The 19,999-nt window shown below is 51.9% G+C and overlaps 1 protein-coding gene across 5 annotated transcripts in view; it reads left to right on the forward strand.

Moving 5' to 3' along the window:
• PRKCZ (protein kinase C zeta) overlaps positions 1 to 19,999 on the forward strand; it is a 100,816-nt gene that overhangs the window by 8,451 nt on the left and 72,366 nt on the right. The window contains exon 1 of one of the 5 annotated variants that reach the window (XM_026007162.2): positions 8,034 to 8,665. The exons of 2 other annotated variants lie outside the window; for them this stretch is intronic. Coding sequence is in view for 2 of the 3 variants with exons in the window: in XM_072731042.1 (XP_072587143.1) it covers positions 8,937 to 9,084 (148 nt within the window). In the remaining variant the exon portion in view is untranslated. Of the gene's footprint in view, positions 1 to 8,033; positions 8,666 to 8,832; positions 9,441 to 19,999 lie in introns of those variants that run through there. 2 more of the 5 variants (XM_072731042.1, XM_026007161.2) reach the window with 2 other exon arrangements.

Here is a 19,999-nt window from a genome sequence, read left to right on the forward strand (position 1 = left end):
ATGGGTGTGCAGATATCTCTTCGAGACCCTGCTTTCAACTTCTGAGGGGTATATACTCACAAGTGGAACTTCTGTATTGTGTGGTAGTTTTTTGTTTAAGTTTTGGAGGAGCCTCCCCACTGTCTCCCATAGTGGCTGCACCAATCTGCATTCCTACTAGCAGTGCATGGGGTCCTGATTTCCCCATGTCCTCATCCTCACTTGCAGTTTTCTGGCCATACTCAGGAATGTGAGGTCATTTTTCCCCTGCAGTGCCAATTTGCATCTCCCTGATGAAGAGGGAAGTCAAGCATCTTTTCCTGTGCTTATTGGCCATCTGTATGTCTTCTTTGGAGAAATGTCTGTTCAAGTCCTTTGCTCATCTTAGAGCCGATTGTTAATTTTTTTTAATACTGGGTTTTGGGAGATTTCTTTATATTCTGGGGTTTTTGTTTTGTTTTTGTTTTTTAAAATATTTTATTTATTTATTCTTGAGAGACACAGAGAGAGAGAGGCAGAGACATAGGCAGAGGGAGAAGCAGGCTCCTTGCAGGGAACCCGTCGCGGGACTCGATCCTGGGACTCCAGGATCATGCCTTGAGCTGAAGGCAGACCCTAAACCGCTGAGCCACCCAGGGATCCCTATATTCTGGGTTTTAATCCCCTATCAGTCATATGATTTGCAAATATTTTCTCCCATCCTGTGGGTTGCTGTTTTCCTCTGTGGATCATGTCTCTTGATGCATATAACTTTTAAGTTTTCAAGTCCCATTTGTGTATTTTTGGTTTTGTTGCTTGTGCTGTCACATGCAGGAAATCATTGTCAAATACAATGTGGTGAAGTTTTATCCTATAGTTTCTTCTCAGAGTTTTATAATTTTAGGCCTTACATTTAGGTCTTTGATGGATTTTGGGTTCATTTTTGTATATGGTGTGAGGTAGGGGTCCAACTTCATTCTTTTGCATATAGATATCCAGTTTTCTCAGCACCATTTGTTGAAAAGACCAGCCTTTCCCGCTCTGAATGATTTTAGTGCCCCCGTCAAAAATCATCTTACGGGGGCGCTGGGGAGGATTGGTTTCTGGGGTCTCTATTCTCTTGGACTTCATATGTTTGTTTTTATGCCAACTTCACATTTTTTTGGTTACTGTAGTAAGTTTTGAAATCATGGAGTGTGAGTCCTTTAGCTTTGTTCTTTTTCAAGATGGTTTGGCTGTTCTGGGTCCCTTGAGATGATTTTTAGAATGGGTATTTCTATTCCTGCAAAACATATCTTTGGGATTTTGGGATTACATGGAATCTGTAGGTTGGTTTGGGTGGTATTAACACCAAGACAGCATTATGCCTTCTAACCCATACACATGGGATATCTTACTTATTTTTGTCACATTTCATTTCTTTCAGTGTTTTGTAGTTTTCAGTATGCACATCTTTCACCTCCTTGGTAGGTTTATTCTTAAGTATTTTATTCTTGATGCTATCGTAAATGGAACTGTTTTCTTAATTTCTTTTTTGGGTTGGGTTGTTACTGCTCTTGTATAAAAATGCAACTGATTTCTGTGTGTTGGCTTTGTGTCCTCTTTTGCTGGATTTATTAGTTCTGACAACTTTTTTTGTGGAATCATGAGGGTTTTCTGTATCATCAGCATACAGAGATCATTTTACTTATCCCTTTCTAATTTGTGCTCTTATTTTTTTTCTTGCCTAATTGCTCCTGCTAGAACTTCTACTACAATTTTGAATAGAAGAGTGAGCATCCTTGTCTTGTTTTCTAAGATCCTCCTGATCTTGGATGAAAAGCTTTCAATCTTGCACCACTCAGTGAGATGTTTGCTGAGGGGTTTCATTCTTGCACCACTCAGTGAGATGTTTGCTGAGGGCTTTTACTCTGTTGAGGTAGTTTCCATTTGTTTTATAAGGAGATGTGTATATGGTTTTGTCCTCAGTTTCTGGCAGAGCTCCTAAATTCCCTGGAGTCTCTTGGGTGATGGGAGTGTCTTTTGTCATTCATTCAGAGTCCCTTTGGAACACACTTGTGTGTGTGCTGATGAGGTACTTTAGGGTGGGGCCTCTAGATAGCCTCAGGATGGGGTGGTGACCAGAAAGACCTTGTTGCCTGAAGATTGGAGCTGCCAGCCCTCCCCGCTGACCTGTGCGGAGAAGGGACAGGCTGCAGGTTGAATCAATCTTCCCTACGAAAGAACCTCCCTAAATTTAACCCCAAAAGGAGCGTTCACAGAACTTCTGGGTTCACGAACACATGGAGATACGGGGAGAGTGGCTTGTCCGGGGAGAGTGGCTTGTCCGGAGAGCGTGGAAGCTCCACGCCCTTCCCCAGTACCTTTTCCTACACGGGTCTGTTCCTGAGTTAATCCAGCCACTCTAGCAAATTAATCACACCCAGAAAGGGGTTGTGGGAATGTCCAGTCTGTAGCCATTGTGTCAGAAACACAGGTGACAACCTGGATTGGTGACTGACCTCTGAAGTCTGGGAGGAGGGAAGGCCTTGTAGGACTGAGCGTTCACCTGTGGGATCGGATTCTATCTCCAGGTAGAGGCGGGGACAGAACTGAGTTCATTGTGTGTTGGTATGAGGGGGAAGAGACACATAGTGACTTCTGTGCTTTGTTGAGTATTGTTTTTCGTTTTGAAAGTTGAGTAACTTTTTTATCAAAATGATATGGGACTACATTGTAGTCAGGAACTCTGCCATTTAGAAATTCTGTAGCAACTTTAGCCTTAGGTCTTCCAACACCTTTAGGCCTAAATAAAAACTGCTTATTTATGTATTTGTTTGTTTGCCTTTTTTTAATTTTTATTTTTAAAATTAATTAATTTAATTTATTATTTTTTAAATTTAATTTACTTATTCATGACAGACACACACACACACACACACACACAGAGAGAGAGAGAGAGAGAGAGAGAGGCAGAGACACAGGCAGAAGGAGAAGCAGGCTGCATGCAGGGAGCCTGACGTGGGACTCGATCCCTGGTCTCTAAGATCACACCTCGGGCTGAAGGCGGCGCTAAGCTGCTGGGCCACCCCGGCTGCCCAAATTAATTTACTTGACAGAGAGAGAGTGAGCAGGAGCAGGGGGAGTGGCAGGGAGAGGCAGAAGGAGAAGCAGACTTCCCACTGAGGAAGGAGCCCGATATGGGGTCCATTCCCAGGACCCTGGGATCATGACCTAAGCCAAAGGCAGGTACTTAACCACCTGAGCCACCCAGGTGCCCCTGCTTATTTGTTTTTAAAGAGAGTACACGCATATGAGCAGTGGGGAGGAGCAGAGGGAGAAGGAGAATCCCAAGCAGGCAGAGCCTTCCCCATCGCAGAGCCTGACTCAGGACTTGATCTCATGGTCCTGAGATTACAACCTGAGCTGAAATCCGGAATCAGATGCCCAACCCACTGAGGCATTGGACACCCCCAAAACTACCTATTTAGATTGGAAATATCTGTACTATTTCTGTAACATGAATCTGTCTAAACCTAGACAGTGACTAGTCTGGTCTTCAACAACTAGAACTTGACATGTGTCTAAGAGAGACTGGAGAGGTTCAATGCTTGGCTGGAAGTCAGGGTGTGTGAAGGGTCCAGGTTCCTCAAGGAATTCCTTATGTGGGATCCTTATTACTCCCTTACTTCTACGGCTTTGGGAATGATCTTTCTGCAAGTCACGAAGTTAGCTGTTGGTGACTGGTCGTGGTTCAGGTTGCAGTTTTGGAGTTGGCTGTCACAGTGGCATGCCCCTGGCCCATGACCCCTGCCCTGTGGCCCTCGACCCCAGAAGTTCTGATTGCTGTGCTTCTGGATTCATGTGTCTCTAAGTTTGCTTTATTTCCCCTGTGATTCCTCCTTTGATCTGTTGGTTGTTCAAGGCTGTGTTGTTTAATTTGCAGACCCTGGTGACTTTTCTAGTTGTCCTTCTGTCATTCATGTCGGACTTCATCCTGTGGTGGTTGCAGAAGATACTTTGTATATTTATCTTTTAAAATCCAGTGAGACTTGTGGCCACCAGTGTGGGCTGTCTTGAGAATGGCCTGTGAGCTCCCGGGAAGAACGTGTGTGCAGCTGTCCGGCCGTGTCAGTTTATTGTGCTGATGCCATTGTGTGGATTTCCTGCAGCTTGCTTATCCGTTTGTGTATCAGTGGACCCTTGGCTGTCCCCATGTCCTAGATTGTGTTAATCATGCTGCTGTGGCAATTATGCAGGTTCGAGGGTTTGAAAGTACTAAACGAGTAGCCTGGTTTTGGCCACACCATAAAGTCTAATAGAGTTTGTCTATGTTGAGGCATCGCCAGGATAAACGATCAGTGGGGCCCCATGAGGCCAGTTTTGGGCCCACATGAGCTGACCTCAGCTGGCCATGTGCTGCCCATCAGGTGTGAGCGATGGAGGTGACCATGTGTGGAGATTCAGCTGGGAGGCCAGGATTCCTGCTATCAGCAGCAAGGGCCCCATAGGAGCTGGGAGACCCAGGAGGACCCCTCCCACCAAGTGGTAGTACATTTCCAGGCATGCCAGGACTGCGCGTGTGACATGATAAGGAACTGAGAATCCTGGTAGTTTGGTGGGCCAATGACTCTGTGGGAACCCAAAGTGTGGCACACCTCTGGTGGCTCTAGGTGGTTGGCTAAAGCACAGGAGTAACATGGCAGCTCCAGTGTCTGCGGGAGGTGCACCTGCTGGCTCCAGGAGGAGTGTGCCAGGCAGCACAGAGGGCTTTGTGGCCTCACGGGTCCCCTCCAGGCCATGAGGGCCTTGGGCCTCACCCCCTGCCTTTACCCCCTGTGTGCACAGTCTGTTCCCAGCTGTGCCCATCCCCAGGCTGGCCATGCTCTTCGGGGGTCCTGGTGCACACTGCAGACATTTTCTTCCAAACTGCTTCTCTGTCACGTGCCTTTTAATGCCTCAGGTCACATGGAAATGTTAACGTTTGAGGTTTGCATGTTCAAATCTGTTAATATTTTCCTTTCTGGCTACCCCAAAGGGTAGAAAAAAAATGTTTCTTGCATTTTAGTCTTTGATCCATCTGGAATGTGAGTCTGTGTCTGGGAAGTGTTGGCCTGGTGTCTGGTGTGACACAGTCTCTTCGTCTTGAGTGGTCAGAGCTCTTGGACTCCACATGCAGCAAACCCAAGACTATGTGCTCTGCTGGGCCCTGCAGGGAGCCTGCATCTCTTCACCTGTAAGATGCAGAAAATGCCTTACTTGGGGGCTGTGAGGAATTGATAATGCACTGCACACACCTGGGCCATGGCCCCCGAAACAAATAACAGAGCAGTCCCCTACACTGGTGGTGTCACTGGGTGGATGGGGTGGGGCTGGTCTTGTGAAGGAGAGACCCAGGGAAAGGTGGCAGGGACTTGGCGGTGAGAGGGGTCTGAGGTCTCTCCCTGACCTCAGTCTCTCCCTGACTGTGGTGTGGTTCCCTGACAGTGTCCACCCCTGGGGCTGCAGCAAAGGGCTGCAAGCTCAGAAGAGTGTTGCCCTGTCTCAGTCTGGAGGTGTCTGTCCTCTGATATAGGATGCCTTCCAATGCTCCACTCCTGGTGGGGGACACAGGCCCCTGTTGGCACTTTGCTCCAACTCTCCTCTGCTCTGTCTTCACATGGCACCTCCCACGTGTATGTCTGTGACTCCAATTCTTGCCTGCAAAATGGGAATAACGGGATCATGTATAAAATAGTGTTTGCAACGGGGTGCCGGCGGGGCTCACTCAGTAAAGCACCCAACTCTTGATTTCAACTCAGGTCATGACCTCAAGGTTGTGAGATTAAGCCCACCTGTGTCTTGACACTCAGCATGGAGTCTGCTTGAGATTCTCTCTCTCTCTCTGTCTTTCACCCCTACTCATGCACACGCTGTCTCTCAAATACATAAATATCTAGAAAAAATACTTTGCAAAAGCGCAGAGCAAATGGTTAATCAGTGTGTCTCTAAAGGGCAGCTGGTAGCACTTACAGGGTAGCAGACCTAACGCAATTAATAAGAGGGGTCCCCACCCTGGCAGTGAGAACGGCTCCTACTGCCTGGTGCCTCCGTGATGGTCCTGAGGGGGCTTCCTGGAGAAGGAGTCTCACCCGCCGGCAGGACTTCCCACATGGAGCTGGATGCAGGCCCTGCAGCCAACTCTCCCTCATTAGTCCAGGCATCTCTGTGCCCCTTCTCCTAGGCTTCGGGAACCCTTGATGGGTGGCTGCTGGCCCTGGCAGCCTGTGGTGGGGCAGGGTGGCCCCACCCCCTCAGCTAAGGCCCCCCCCTGACCTCCCTGTGGCCTGTGGTGAAGACTCAAGGCACCTACCAGGGCAAGGATAACTGTACAAAGGCTGAGCAGGGACAGTGGAGTTGGTCCTGAGAGTCCATGGAGAACATAGAAATTTGGGGGGTTTGGTGGCAGCAGATCCTGTCTTCAAAGCAAGCAGTGTCCCAAAAGGCCATTGAAATCTGGCACATCCTGTGCTCTGTGGGCCTGATCCTGGCCTGTCTTCACATTTGGGTGACACAGACGCCCCTGGGTGGGCTGGTGGCTGTGGGATCAGCTCCCTCGGGAGAAGTGTCCCATGTTCTGCTGCACTGGCAGCACCCAGCACACTACAGAGGCCTATCTGGTCACCCAGGGTGGCTGTGGGGATGGGTTCTGGGGCTGAGCCCAGCACCTGGGGAAGGATGACCCCAAGAAGTGGGCCTTCTCTAGCTGTGTGGTGTCAGGCAGGTGGGTGCGGCTCCCTGACTTCTTTCCCTGTAGAGGGTCTGTGGTCATAGCCACTTCATTGGGCTATGTGGACATTAACAGCCTTTCCAAGGGCTCCAGGGACATGCTAAGCACCCAGTGAGGCCAGCTCACCCCCACCGCCAGCGGGGCAGGTGTGTTGAAGGGCCGGTGTTGTCATCTGCATGAGGAACAAAGCAGAGCTCTAGGGTATGTGGAGCTTGGCCTGGGGGCTGAATCCCTGGGGGAGCATCCTCCAGGCCCACCGATCCTCCAGGCCCTGGTGGGCGGGTTACCTTGGAATCCTCCTGAGATATGCCTATTTTTCCCTGGTATTTATAGGTATGTCTATTGTTTTATTTAAAATCTAGTTTCATTCAGCTTTGTCTCAAATTACTTGCAACAAACCGGAAAAGCTAGTTATCCACCCAAAATAGGCTTCCATTAAAATTAGCAATCTGCCAGTTTAGCCTGGGTTTTCTAGAGTTCTTTGAAACTGGTGTTTTGCTCTGCATTGGACGTGCATGCTCTTGGCTGGAGGTCAGGCTTGGGCCATAAAGCTCTTGGTGGGTGAGGCTTTATGGTGGACCTGGGAGGTATTTGCCCTTCCCGTTGGGTGCCCTGAGACGTGGTGGTTCAGTTACTTTATGATTCTGAAGTCTCAGTCAGGGGTCTGCAGACATTCTGGAAAGGCCCAGGTAGTAAATTGTGGTCTGTGCTGCAGCAGCTGCGCTGCCGTAGTCAAACAAATGAGCCATGATAAACTTTATTTCAGGCACTGAAATTTGTGAGATTTGTGTTTCGTGTGATTTCCACGTGTCTAAGAAATTACAAGCCATCCTTAGCGTGTTGCTCAGGGCACCAAGCCCTGCTTGTTCCCCAGCCCTCGCTGCCAGTGGCAGAGCCTTGGGGCCCTCGGCCTCTACCTGTTATATTCTCAAGACACACGGTGTGTGAAATGCCCTCGCACAGCTGGTTGGCTGCTGGGCAATTGGAGCTCTGAAGTGACTTCAGGCCCCGCTTCAAACAACTGAAGGAGCTGGAGCTCGAACCCAGAGCTTTGGCCTTGACTCTGTGCCATGCACAGGAGCGAGTACAGATCTGGGGGCCTGGCACCTGCTTATAGGTGATGCGCATTGGTGGTTCAGGCCAGGAGTGTGCCTCTCCCTGGCCCATAGCACGCGTATGCTGGAGGGTGGGGTAGCAGTTTTGCCTAACCTCCCAGGCACCCTGGACCACGTAGGGTCAGCGTAGGTCTGGGACTCCAGGAGGCTGGACTAACTCCCCGGCCTAGGCTGCTGGCATCTCTTCCTTGGAATTGGAGGGAATTGGGTTTGGGCTCTCACCTAGCCACAGTGGCTAGAACCGTGGCTTCTCCCTCTCTCCCCTTCTGGGCCCCTGGCCCCCAGGCCTTGGAGCCCATGAGTCTTTGTGCCAGCCCCTTCTGGGCCTCTGTGGACACAGGCTGGAGGTCGCTTGCACTCAGTGGCCGCTGCTTCCCCACATCCCATGTGGGGGCCTGACCCCGGGGACCTGGCCCACTGGGGTCAGTCTCCATGGATCCTGCACTTGGAGGGCTCTGGGACTGAGCCGCCTCCTCTTGGCCGCTGCCCTACGTTCTCTTCCAGGACCGTCCTGATGCAGAGATGCTTGTTTTCGTGTGACGTCAGCTCCTCGGTATCCAGGCCGTGTTTTAGTTGCTGCCTCAGCTGCCGGCTCCCAGGGGAGCCGGGTACCACCCGGCCTGGAGACATGAGGAGGCAGGGATGTGAGAGGCGGGGGACGGGCCGGCCAGCCTTCCTTTAAATATCTGCTCCTCGCCTTTGAGCGCACCCTGCCCATTGTGGGTCCGAGGGGAGTGGAGGACAGTGTCGGCTCACTAAAGGGAAGGAAGATGCCTCCCTGCACGCCCACCGCTCCGTAGAGCATAAAGAACCCTGTGCTGAGCAGGCGGGAGAAGAAAGCCCGGTGAGTAATGCACATCGCTCGTGCCTTCCTGCCTGGGTGCAGGCCGAGTATGAGTACGCGGCGGCGATGCTGCCTGGCTGCTGGGTCCAGGGCAGGGGCCTGGCCGCAGCCTCAGCGCCGCGTGGATGTGCTGCCAGCCGGGGGCAGGGATGCAGCCACGGGGCTCTGAGCCGTGGGGTGGGGGTGGGGGTGCAGAGCGGTGAGAGGCTCTTGTTTCTGAGGTGACAGATTTTTAGCAAAACAGGCCCCAGAGGAGCGAGCAGAGTAGCCGATGCGGGGGTGCCGGAAGGAAATGTGTCCCTGGGAAGCGAGGCCTGTCAGCACGGCTGGGCAGCCGGGGGACACCAACCATCTCATGCTTATCCAGCAGCCGGGTGCGGGGGCTCTGGCTGAGGGCAGTGTGGCGGCGGCGCGTGCCGGTAGGGTGACTGGTCTGCCGTGGCCAGTGTACACGCGCGTATGCCCTGCTCGCTCCCCACTCTGCATTGCTGCAGGCAAGGGGTCCAACGGCCGCGATGCTGCAGGCAGGAGCCCCCGGCCGCGAGGCTGGTGGCAGCAGCCTGCACCTGCTCCCCTGCACTGAGCTCCGCAGAGCTGCCGCCGCTCTGCGCGCCTCTGCTGGTCCTGGCCCCGTGTCTGCGTTGACGACAGCGTCGTGTTGGAGTCTGGGTGGCACGGCTGGTGTTGACGTGCCCGGCTCACTCCACAGGGGTCCACGGGTGTCGGTGATGAGCGTGGTGCCGGCGTCCGGTGTTCTATTCTGAGATGGTTGGAGGTAGACCCAGATGCGCCCGGGGGCTGCTTGGTGGCTGGTGGGGATGTGGGAATGTGGGTGTTTGGTGACGTCCATTTTGCAAGGTGTTTTTGTAAAAAAAACAACCACAGTAGGCACCCCCCACCTTGGGCTGGCAGGCGGCTGATGCCCTGGGTGGACGGGCTGCCAGGACGGGCACCATCCACGCCAGCCCCTGGTGTGGATGATGCTGGGGTGACCCAGAGGCCTCTGAGCCAGCCTGCCCCTCCCCCAGGAGCAGGAGGGACAGTCGCTGCTCTCTGCCGCCAGCCCGGGTCGCAGGGCTAACGCGTTAGTTCTGGATCCTTGAATATTATGAAATCCAGGGTGTGCTGGTGGGTGCGTGGGAGAGGAGAGGAGCGGGGTGTCGGCTCACGTGTGTGCTTGCCAACGAGGAGAAATTAGCTGTGTCATAGTTTCTTGGGATGTCTGGGACATCTTGGCCTCTTTCCTTCCATGTGGTCACGCGCTATGAGTGCGTGGCTGATGTGAACCCTCGCGGTGCTGCTACGCTGCCGGGCTACCCTGAGCATGGGCCTGAGCAGGTGGCTTCTGGGCCTCGGGGCCTCGGCAGGGCTAAGAGTCCCACGTGGGGACAGGTTGGGAGAGCGAATCCCCCAGAAAGCCCCACTGTGTGTTGCTGCTGTCAGGTGGGGCTGTGGATGGGTGTCACCTGTGTCTGTGTCCCGGTCAGATCCACATGGAGTCTCCTCTTCCTCCCGTCCTAGGGCGTCAGCCACTGACAAGGTGCTGTCACAAACTTCAGAGCCGCTGACAGTTATGTAAGGAGTTGTATGTACTGTTTGCCCAACTCTGAGGTCCCGCTAACCTCCCAGACGTCACATCCAGGGCCACCTGTCATCCCGTCGGTCACACGGAGCAGCTGAGGGCCTTGGACGGTCCCAGACCCCCAGTGGACGCTGCCCTCAGCCCCTCCCATTGGGGTCAGCATGGTGGGAACACAGGGTCATCTGTGGTCCCACCAGAGACTCCTGCCCCGAAGCGCCCCCCAGATGTCTGTTTGCTCCCTCTGGTATAGATGTGGTAGCAAGGGCTGCCTTGCATCTGGCATTTCTGACCACCCAGATGTGGCACAGTGCAGCCCATGGAGGTCAACGCATTGGGATGAAGCTCAGGTCAGCAGGTGCCTGGGGTCAGGCTCCAAGATCCAAAGACGAGGCAATGGCCGTTTCCTTGACTGACCAGAGGCTGTTTTGAGGCTGTGCAGGGGTGAGGGGGGCAGCCCTGAACGGCTGCTCTCCAGAACCGCGCCAGGCCCGCTGAGGGTAAGCCTCCATGCCAGGTTTGATACGTCTTTGGTGTTTACATTCAGAGACCGTAACCTCCTGTGTCTACCCCCCTTGTCTGTGGTGAATGAGGATTCTAGGGGCTGGGGTCTCTAATCCCTGCTGCCACTGGGCCTTTGCTTGTGCTGTTTCCTTGCTCTTGCAGGGTGAGTGGCCCTGAGGATCACTGCACAACCACTACTCCATGAGAGTTGGACGGCACGAAGCAGGCCCCCTGGATGTGTGTGGGGCTTTATGGGAGGAGCAGAAGGGCTTTCTCCGAAGCTGTCTGAACCAATTGCACATTCAATGTTCACATTGCTTTTGGTAATAAAGTTATGGCACAGAAGACAGCCCCACAAATCCCCCACAGGTGTATTTGGAATAGCAGTTTATTTTTAGGATTATCCTAACTAGGTAGAGTAAGGCACCTCATCTATGACTGCTGTCTTTTCTGTTCAGTGTCTCTGAGGCTTCTGGGCTGACCTAGTCAATTCCATCCACCCCAGGTGATTGTGAGCCAGTGGGCAGGTCTGCCGTCTCCCTGGGCGAAGTTCAGAATCAGGCAAGGCAGGAATGCCACGTTGATAACTAATAAATCCTTTTTCGGAGGTTATTTCTAAGGTGCTGTAAGTGCAGTCAGACAGATGTGCTTCACATTTGGTGCATGCACATTTACGGGGTGAATGGGAGATTGTACCCCAATGTCCGTGTGGGTGGAGGGGATCCCGAATTTATGTTTTATTGCTCAGTTTGGTGGTTAGAATGTGTCTGAGGTTTTTGTTTTGTTTTGTTTTTTTAAGTTTGCTGCTTGTTTAAGCTTCTAACGGGAAATTTAAAAACATCTGATTTGTAACAAGATGGAGCCTCACGGTGTGTGCGTGTGTGAAGGGCCTTGGGTGGGAAGCAGGTGGTCAGCACCACATGGGCTGTCTGTTCGCTCAGCCCCACACAGCCCCGTGCCATGCCTCCGTGTACTCATCTGTGAGATGCAATTGTAGAGGAAACTGAATAAAGTCATGCTGAGCATGGACAGGCTGGGCATGCCTTGTCTTGGTCGGGAAACCATATCGTTACTGCTAAATGCTTATGTATCAAGTTTGCATTGTACATTATTTTCATATTTTGAATTTGATTTTGAGCTTGACATGTTTAGGTTTTAAGGTATTGAATACTTCCATGTGGTTTACAAAGAGAGAACAGGTGTCCCTGCCCCTTCCTCCCCTTCAGGAGGGGCTCACTTCCCATCCGAGTGGCTCTTCTTGGCATTTCAAGATTTCTAAATAATGCACCTATGCTGCAGCTTCTAGACGTTTCTGTTTGGGATGTTACCTCTTCCCCTCTGTCTCTGGAGTGGGTCAGCTCTCTTTTTCTGCTCCCAATATAGGGTTAGGTCAACATTTTTTGTTTAATCACTGAGTGTTTACATTATGACGGATTGGAAAAATATTCACAAGCCATTAGCATTACATTATTTTTTCTTGTACAACTTTTAGTTTTTCTTGGGGATAATAATTGCCTTGCTTTCCCCACCCCTTCCTTGGCATTTCTAGAAGTCTTGTCTCAGACTTGCCCATAATTTTTCCAGGAGGGCAGCCCTTCCCCAATGTCTGCACCACATCCCTCCTGGTGCCCCTGGGCCTCAGCACAGTATATCCTGGGCCCTCGTGATAGTTTAGCTGGTTATAGAAGCCAGACCGGAAACAGTTTGCTCCCCCCACCCGGCTCCGAGCATTTTAAAAGGATTGTACCCATGTCCTCCAGCCTCCCGTCTCCTTGAGAAGTCAGGGGCCATTTTTACTTTTGTGTGTGCTTTATTTTCTCCTGAAAGTGTTCAGGATCTTTTTTTTTTTTTTTTTTTGTCTTTTTGTTTTCAAGTTTCATTGTGATATGTCTTGATGTGGCCTTTCTTGTCTCTTGTGCTGAGAAGTTAGTGTAGGAACTGAAGACACTGGGCATGAGATGCTTTTGTTTCTTTTTTTTTTTTTTTTAAGATAGATTTATTTATTTATTTATTTATTTATTTATTTATTTATTTATTTATTTGAGAGAGAGAGGCAGAGACACAGGCAGAGGGAAAACAGAGGGAGAAGCAGGCCCCACGCAGGGTGTCCAATGCGGCGGGACTTAATCCCGGCTCTCCAGGATCATGCCCTGGGCTGAAGGCGGCGCTAAACCGCTAAGCCACCGGGGCTGCCCTGTTTCTTTCTTTGATGGTCCCTTACCCTACAGTTGTCACTTTCTAGAGCTACCATGAGTCATTTGTTGGCATCCCCCGACTGGCCTTTAATTTTCTTGTCTGTTTTCCACTTCTGTTTCTTTTATTTTCTAGGAGATATCTTACATTTTTCATGTCAAAACCATCTCTTATTTGTTGTCCTTTTCTTTGTTTTTCATTCCGAGAGCTCTTTCTTAGGCTTTAAAGGTTCCTTTTTAAAATAGTGGCTTGGGGGCCCCTGGGTGGCTCAGGCGTTTGAGTGTCTACCTTCATCTATCTCCAGGTCCTGGGATCAAGTCCCTTGTCGGGCTCCCTGCTCAGTGTGGAGTCTGCTTTTCCCTCTCTCTGCCACTCCCCTGGCTCATGCTCTCCCTCTTTCTAATGAATTAAAAAAAAAAAAAATAGTGACCTGCTCCTGTTTTAGAGGTGGGAGATCACACTGTTTCTTTGAGGTTATTAACTGTGGCAAGAGGCCCCATGATATAATGTAATTGTGCAAGTTCTCGAACACTTGTGGTTCAAGGCTCCCCACTTGTGAGCTGGTGTCACCCTCACCATGCCTGATGCAGGATGTACTGCTGTTGTCTGTCCCGTGGTGAGAATGGCACCTGAATCATGGAGAGGTCAAGCAGTTTTCCCAGATCATAGCCACATGCTGTGGAGCTGGGGTTCACCCCCCGGGAGCTGGGCTTGAGTCTGTGTTCTTTGGCACAGTGCACGGTCCCCACTCAGCCACTTACCAGCCATATGACCTTGGTCACAGCCATGTCTACCCTGTGGTTCAGACCCTGGGAAGTGGGGTGCTGACCATGGGCATGGCTCCCATCACTGTGAGGACCATGGCATGGTCTGAACTCGGAGCAGCAGTGAAGAGGTGAAGCCATGCGGTAGCGCTGTGGAGTGAGTGATAAAGTCATCTTCTTTGGTGTTTCCTTTGGCCCTTGACACGGCTCTGTTTCTACCGGAGTTCTTTTTCTCAGTGGGCTTTGGCCTAGGAGGATTTCCACAGCCTTGGGCAACCCTTGGTCATCTGCCTCTGTTGACACATGGGGCACCACAGAGCTGGTGGACATTGCGGTGTGGTGGCCAGGGGAGTGTCCTGCCTGGGAAGGGACTGGGCTGTCCCAGCCCTGGGGAAGGGAACTGCTATCCCCCTAGGCTGAGTCTTCATGCCCCCAGCTGCACTGGGTGAGGTCAGGGCTAGGAGCCCATGCTGTGGGCACCTCACTTTCTGGTGCACAGAGCCTCTGACTCACCGGCCTTTGAGGGATCGATCAGTGCTGCTCAGACCCCTGCCGACCGCCAGACCACCTGCTTTCCAGCTTCTGATGTGGTGCCGCTTGCTCTGTGCTTCTTTTCTCATTAGTGTGTCTCCCTCTGACTTTGGTCTTGGGAAGGAGTATGGGCCAATAGTTGTGTTCCTGCTGCTGTGTTTATCTGGATACCATCTAGATTATACCTTCCTGAGGCTAAATTACGCAGGAGAAGTGGCGCTAAGAAAGGTCTTCACAGGTGGACGTGGGCGTGCGTGGCTGGTGCGTGGCTGTTGTGAATCAGCACGCCCTGAGGCCTTGTGTCACCGTGAGACCCGAGACTGAGGTTACAGCCTTAAGTGAAAAGGCTGTGTGTGACTCACTTTCCTTCGATGGCCAGTGATGACCCTGGGGCAGAGCGGGGGGGGCGGGGGGGTCTGGAAGGTGGAGCTGGGGGACCCACAGGTGCTTCGGCCATGGGTGTGTGTGTGAAAATAGACTTTATTTTTTAGAACAGTTTTGGGTTTTCAGAGAAGTTGGGAACATAGTACAGAATACCGCGATCCCCTGGTTGTTAACGCCCACGTTTGTGTCTATGTCAGTTATGACAAGCTAACCAGTGTCAGTGGTTACCATCAGCTGAAGTCCACACTTGACTCAGATTCTTGTAGATTTTCCCCGACGCCTTTGTTCTGTCCCAGGACCCCACACGACGACAGATGTTCAGTTGTCCCCTCTCCTTGGGTCCCTCTGGGCTGTGATGGTTTCTCAGACTTACCTGTTTGGGGATGACCATAGCGGATTTGAGAAGTGCTGGTCAGGTGTTTTGTAGAATTCCCCTCAGTCTGAGTTGCTCTGATGTTTGTCTCGTGGTTAGACTGGGGTGTGGGTTTTGGGGAGGAGACCCTGGAGGTGCAATGTTCTTTCATTGCACTGAATCCCTGGTCCCTGCTCCCAACACGGCCTGTTTCTGTGGTGTGACCTTGGGGTGTGCCTGCCACTGCCACTGCTGCCCCTGTAGAAGGACATTGCTGCACAGCCCACATTTGAGAAGAGGGAGGCATACTCCTTCCCTTCAAGGGGGCATCTTGAGTTATGTGTGGGCGGATTCACCCCCCCATGTTCACCTGTATGGACTCTTGGGTGTCAGCCTCCTACTTTGGGTTGCTCACATTGTTCCCACTGTGGTCGCTGTGGGTCAGCCCCAGGAGTGATGATGGCCTTCAGGGGAGGGGCTGGGAGGTGGGCCTGGAGCCCCCATGGGGAAGGCAAGGAGGGCAGTCTCTGGCCCCCCTTCCGGTCAGGCAGGAAGAAGAGCAGAGCATGGACCCACAGGCCCAGAATCGGTGCCCAGCTGCCCGACCCTGGACACAGGCTCTTCCTCACATCCCTTCATCTCTAGAGCTCTCTGGGAGTCTGAGAACAGTTGACAGAGGCAGAGCCCTGATCAGCTTCACAGAAGTTCCGTCATGTCAGCGCCAATCTCAGACAGGCAGCCTTCTGCTTCGTAGCCCCATTCACTACTCTTGTATTTCCTAATTCTGTTAAATGATGACATTGAAATAGGCTCGATCAAAGCTGTCAATGCATTTTCATACTGGACACTGTGTGGTAGCACCAGGTGCCCAAGCATCTTTTCACTCTGCTCTCCAGGCAGCCACCACCACAAAACTGCTGGAAGTGGCTCTATTTACTGTTGTAGGCCTGGTAGCAGCTCCCACCTACTGTGTCTGCCCCGGGTGCCTTGTCCCTGCCCTGGTGGGGTGTCTGGGGAGAGGGACCCAGCACTGCCTGTCATGAGTCACGAGTATGCAGGGTCGGTGGGGGGGGGACGGGATAGGTTGGCTAGCATGCATCTGTCAAGCATCCGTCAGACCATCTGCCGTAAGCCAAGGGGAGCAGAGCTGGTCCTGCTTTACTGAGCCCGTGAGGAACGTGGATTTGCGTGGAGACGACGACTGATCATGTTGTGAATGGGAGGTTAATTAGTCCTGTGATCCAAGCCGTGGTGTGCTGCAAACGTTCAACAGCCGGCTGTCTGGGGAACAGGACAGACCTGGTTTGTCACTCTTGCCGGTTTCCCTGGTGTAGATACTCCCACCCCTGCTGCTCTCAGGTGAGCACCCCAATGTCGCTGAAGGCAGTGTGGCTGGGAGATGCTCAACTGGCTCTGGAGAGCTGGACATGAGATTGGGAAGGTGACAGAGACCAGGCCCTGTTCACTTGGTCACTGCATCTCTGAAAAGGACACCTTTCTGATTGGCTCAGAAGGGGTTGCCCCCTTTTATATTTTTATTTTATTTTATTTTATTTTATTTTATTTTATTTTATTTTATTTTATTTTATTTTATTTTATTTATTTATTTATTTATTTATTTATTTATTTATTTATTTAGGGGGGGTTGCCCCCTTTTAGCATGGCGCCCATGATGATCCATAGTGAGCTGGGGACCTGAGGAACAAGGAGCCCCCAGGGCAGCAGACCCTGAAGGCGGCAGGTGGAGGGCCAGTGTGCTGCCTGGGGTGCCTCCTCGCATCCCCTCCTGCTCTCTCCTTCTCCTCTGTCTTACTAGGGCTCCATGTGAAGTGACATTTAAGGCTGTTCCGCTGTTGAACCTGTTTTATGTGCCTTCTTCCCACATCACCACATCTGGGTCTTGGACCAACCTCATGCCACACCCCTGAAGGGACAGGTGTTAGGGTGAAGGTGCTGCTCTGAGGGAGGTTGCTGCATTCATGCTGCAGACCCAGACTGCTTGATGCCCATCTCCAGCACAGATCTCTGTCCCCTCTGGTCCCAGTCCAGCCTCCTTCAGCCTCCTCTAGCCTTCTCTAGCCTCCAGCTTCCTCCAACCTCCAGCCTCCAACCTCCTCCAGCCTCTGTCCTTGTTGGCCAGCCACTGCGGGATCCTCCTGACACTCCTGAAAATTACTGAGAACCTCACAGACCCTTTAGATTGTATTTCATCTAGTGTTGACTGTATTTGAAACGTAAAATGGGAAGTATTAATTCATTCAAACATTTTAAGCCTGTTATGTGTTAACATATGTCATGTTAACAAAAATTTTAATGTACATTTAATTTTAATGAAAAATGACTCCTCTACCCCCACAAAAATAAATAAATAAAGTGTGAGGGTGGCCATGTTGCTGCAGACCTCAGGGGTGTCTGCATAGGGCATACGGCTGGACTACTCCATGCACCTCTGCATCAGCCTGTTGCAGCTCATTGTGTACTATTGAAGTGTGAGGGAAACCATAGCATTTTTACATGTTAGTTGCCATGTAGACTCTGAAACTATATCTTAGGTTCAACTCCTGCACTATCTTATATTTGAATAGGTTTGTTTGTTTTTAAGGATTTTATTTATTTATGAGAGACACACAGAGAGTGGCAGAGGGATAAGCAGGCTCCTCACAGGGAGCCCGATGCAGGACTTGATCACTGGACCGCAGGATCACACCCTGAGCCAGAGGCAAACGCTCAACCACTGAGCCACCCAGGCATCCCTTGAATAGGTTTGTTACCCGCGCGTGCTTTTGTGACCTCACACGCTGGTCATCTGGAAAATTTCACTGAGTTAACGCAAGTCTCCTAAAGATGTGCTGGGAAACCCCCCTCCACTGTGGAGGCAGACTGTCTTACTGTGGGTATAGCTTGTAACCAGGGCTCTCCCACTGTGGTTCCCAGGACCCCAGGGTCCCCAGGCTTGCCGGGCTCAGCCAGCTACCCCTGTCCCCTTGCACAGCAGGACACATGTGGCTGGCCAGCCTGCAGCCCTGCTGTCTGTGCTGGAGACATGTATGGGGAGGCGGGGTGCTGAGGATATCCAGGGTCCACTATCTGGGTGCCCCGCCACCCAGGCCACCCAGAGTTGGGCCTGCTCAGCCACACTCCATCAGCCAATGGGACCAGGCGCTGGAGGCGGGTGAGTCACAGGTGTGCTCTTTGCACCCCACAGCTAGTCTGCTCCTGATTCTTCCCATCCCACCCCCTTATTCCCCTGGCAGGATGGGTTGGCTCTGTTGGCTGGGGGTGAGAGGGGGTGTGTGCACAGACGTACCCCCTGGTGTCTGAACCAGCTCAGGCAGGCACCTCGGCACAATGTGGAGCTGTAGCAGGAGGGCAGGAGCAGACTGGAGGGAGTGGTGGGCTGTTGTGGGAGCACACGAAGGTCCTGGGGTGTTGACAGAGCAGGTTAGGGTCTGTCATGGATCCCACCAGCTAACCCTTAGTTCTGTGTCATTAAATTGCACTTCCTTGGGTGGTGGTGTTTCGTTCTAACAAAAGTTTATCAGGGGTATTTTCGATATTGTGTGTCCTTACTTGAAGACGAGGACAGGGAGTTGTTCTGTGTTCTCACAACCCCCATGGGATTTTATCAGTTAGCCAACACCTGGGGCTGGATGAAGCTGGTGACACACACGCGATGTGCCTGGATGGTAGGAATTGGGTACATTTGTGGTGGCATCTTACCAGATGTGTTCCCAGGCCTTCATAACTGGGGCTCTGAGGGGTGGTCCTCTTGGGTCTCCCCTGTGGTCCCATGGCCAGTTGGCAGGGCCAAGCCTACACTCTCTGCCATGCTCTCTGCCACGGCGCCTGTAGCCTCCCATTTTTCCAGACTGTGCTTTCGTTTGTTGTATTGTTTTGAGATTCTTTTTATCTGAAGATGCCTCCTCCAAGCCGATACCACCAGTGATTTTTCTTCATGCTCAGAGCTTCTTGCAGATGGTTTTTGCATTCACGAGTGGTTCTGCCAGACTCAGGCACTCCCATCGCAGTGCTAGGGTGTTGGGTGACCCTTGTCCAGCGTCAGTTGGTGATCAGTTGGCATCATGCCATAGGGAAGTGTGTCCCTTCCCCCAACCTGTTGACAAAACCCATGCAATACCAATATGGACGAAGATTTCCTAAAACTTGAGTTTATTAAAAAACACTTCTGTCATGATTGATGTTGAGGGTCTGAGCTCTGATGTTTCCAGCATTTTTGAGCATTTCACCCCCGACCTGGTTGCCTCCAGGATTCCAGGCACATGAGGGCCAGCCTGGAGCCAGCTATTCCTTGGGGAGCCCCCTGTGCCACTCCCCCAGGACCAAAGAGCCCCCGTGTCTCCCCCCCCCAAAGCACACATACCCCATGCACACATACCCCGTGGCCCCCCCCCCCCCCCATACAAAGCACACATACCGGGATCCCTGGGTGGCGCAGCGGTTTGGCGCCTGCCTTTGGCCCAGGGCGCGATCCTGGAGACCCGGGATCGAATCCCACGTCGGGCTCCCGGTGCATGGAGCCTGCTTCTCCCTCTGCCTGTGTCTCTGCCTCTCTCTCTCTCTCTCTCTCTCTCTCTCTCTGTGACTATCATAAATAAATTTAAAAACAAAACAAAAAAAAAACAAAGCACACATACCCCATGCACACATACCCCTCTTTACCCCCTAGGACCACAGAACCACCCCCCACACTGTTCCCCCACCCCCTGGACTGTCCCCCACCCTTCATCCTGGACCATGGAGCCTCTCTCCCCTGAACAGCCCCTGGCAGCTCCCCCATGGAGGAGGCGGTCACAGTGAGTCCAGAACTGGCAGCCAGAACCGAGGTAGGGCCAGGGATTCTTTGCTTACTGGTCCTTGCACTTCTTCCATCTGTTGCCGGTTGGTGCATGTTTGGGCATTTCACTTGAATTCATCTCTTGTCATCTTCCAGTGGTGTTATCAGTGTAATGGTCAGTTGAGTTTATTTTCCTCTGTTTGCGTAATTTTAGGGTATTTCCCCATCCTTG

Source organism: Vulpes vulpes, chromosome 12 (genome assembly GCF_048418805.1).
Source record: "Vulpes vulpes isolate BD-2025 chromosome 12, VulVul3, whole genome shotgun sequence".
NCBI lineage: Eukaryota > Metazoa > Chordata > Mammalia > Carnivora > Canidae > Vulpes > Vulpes vulpes.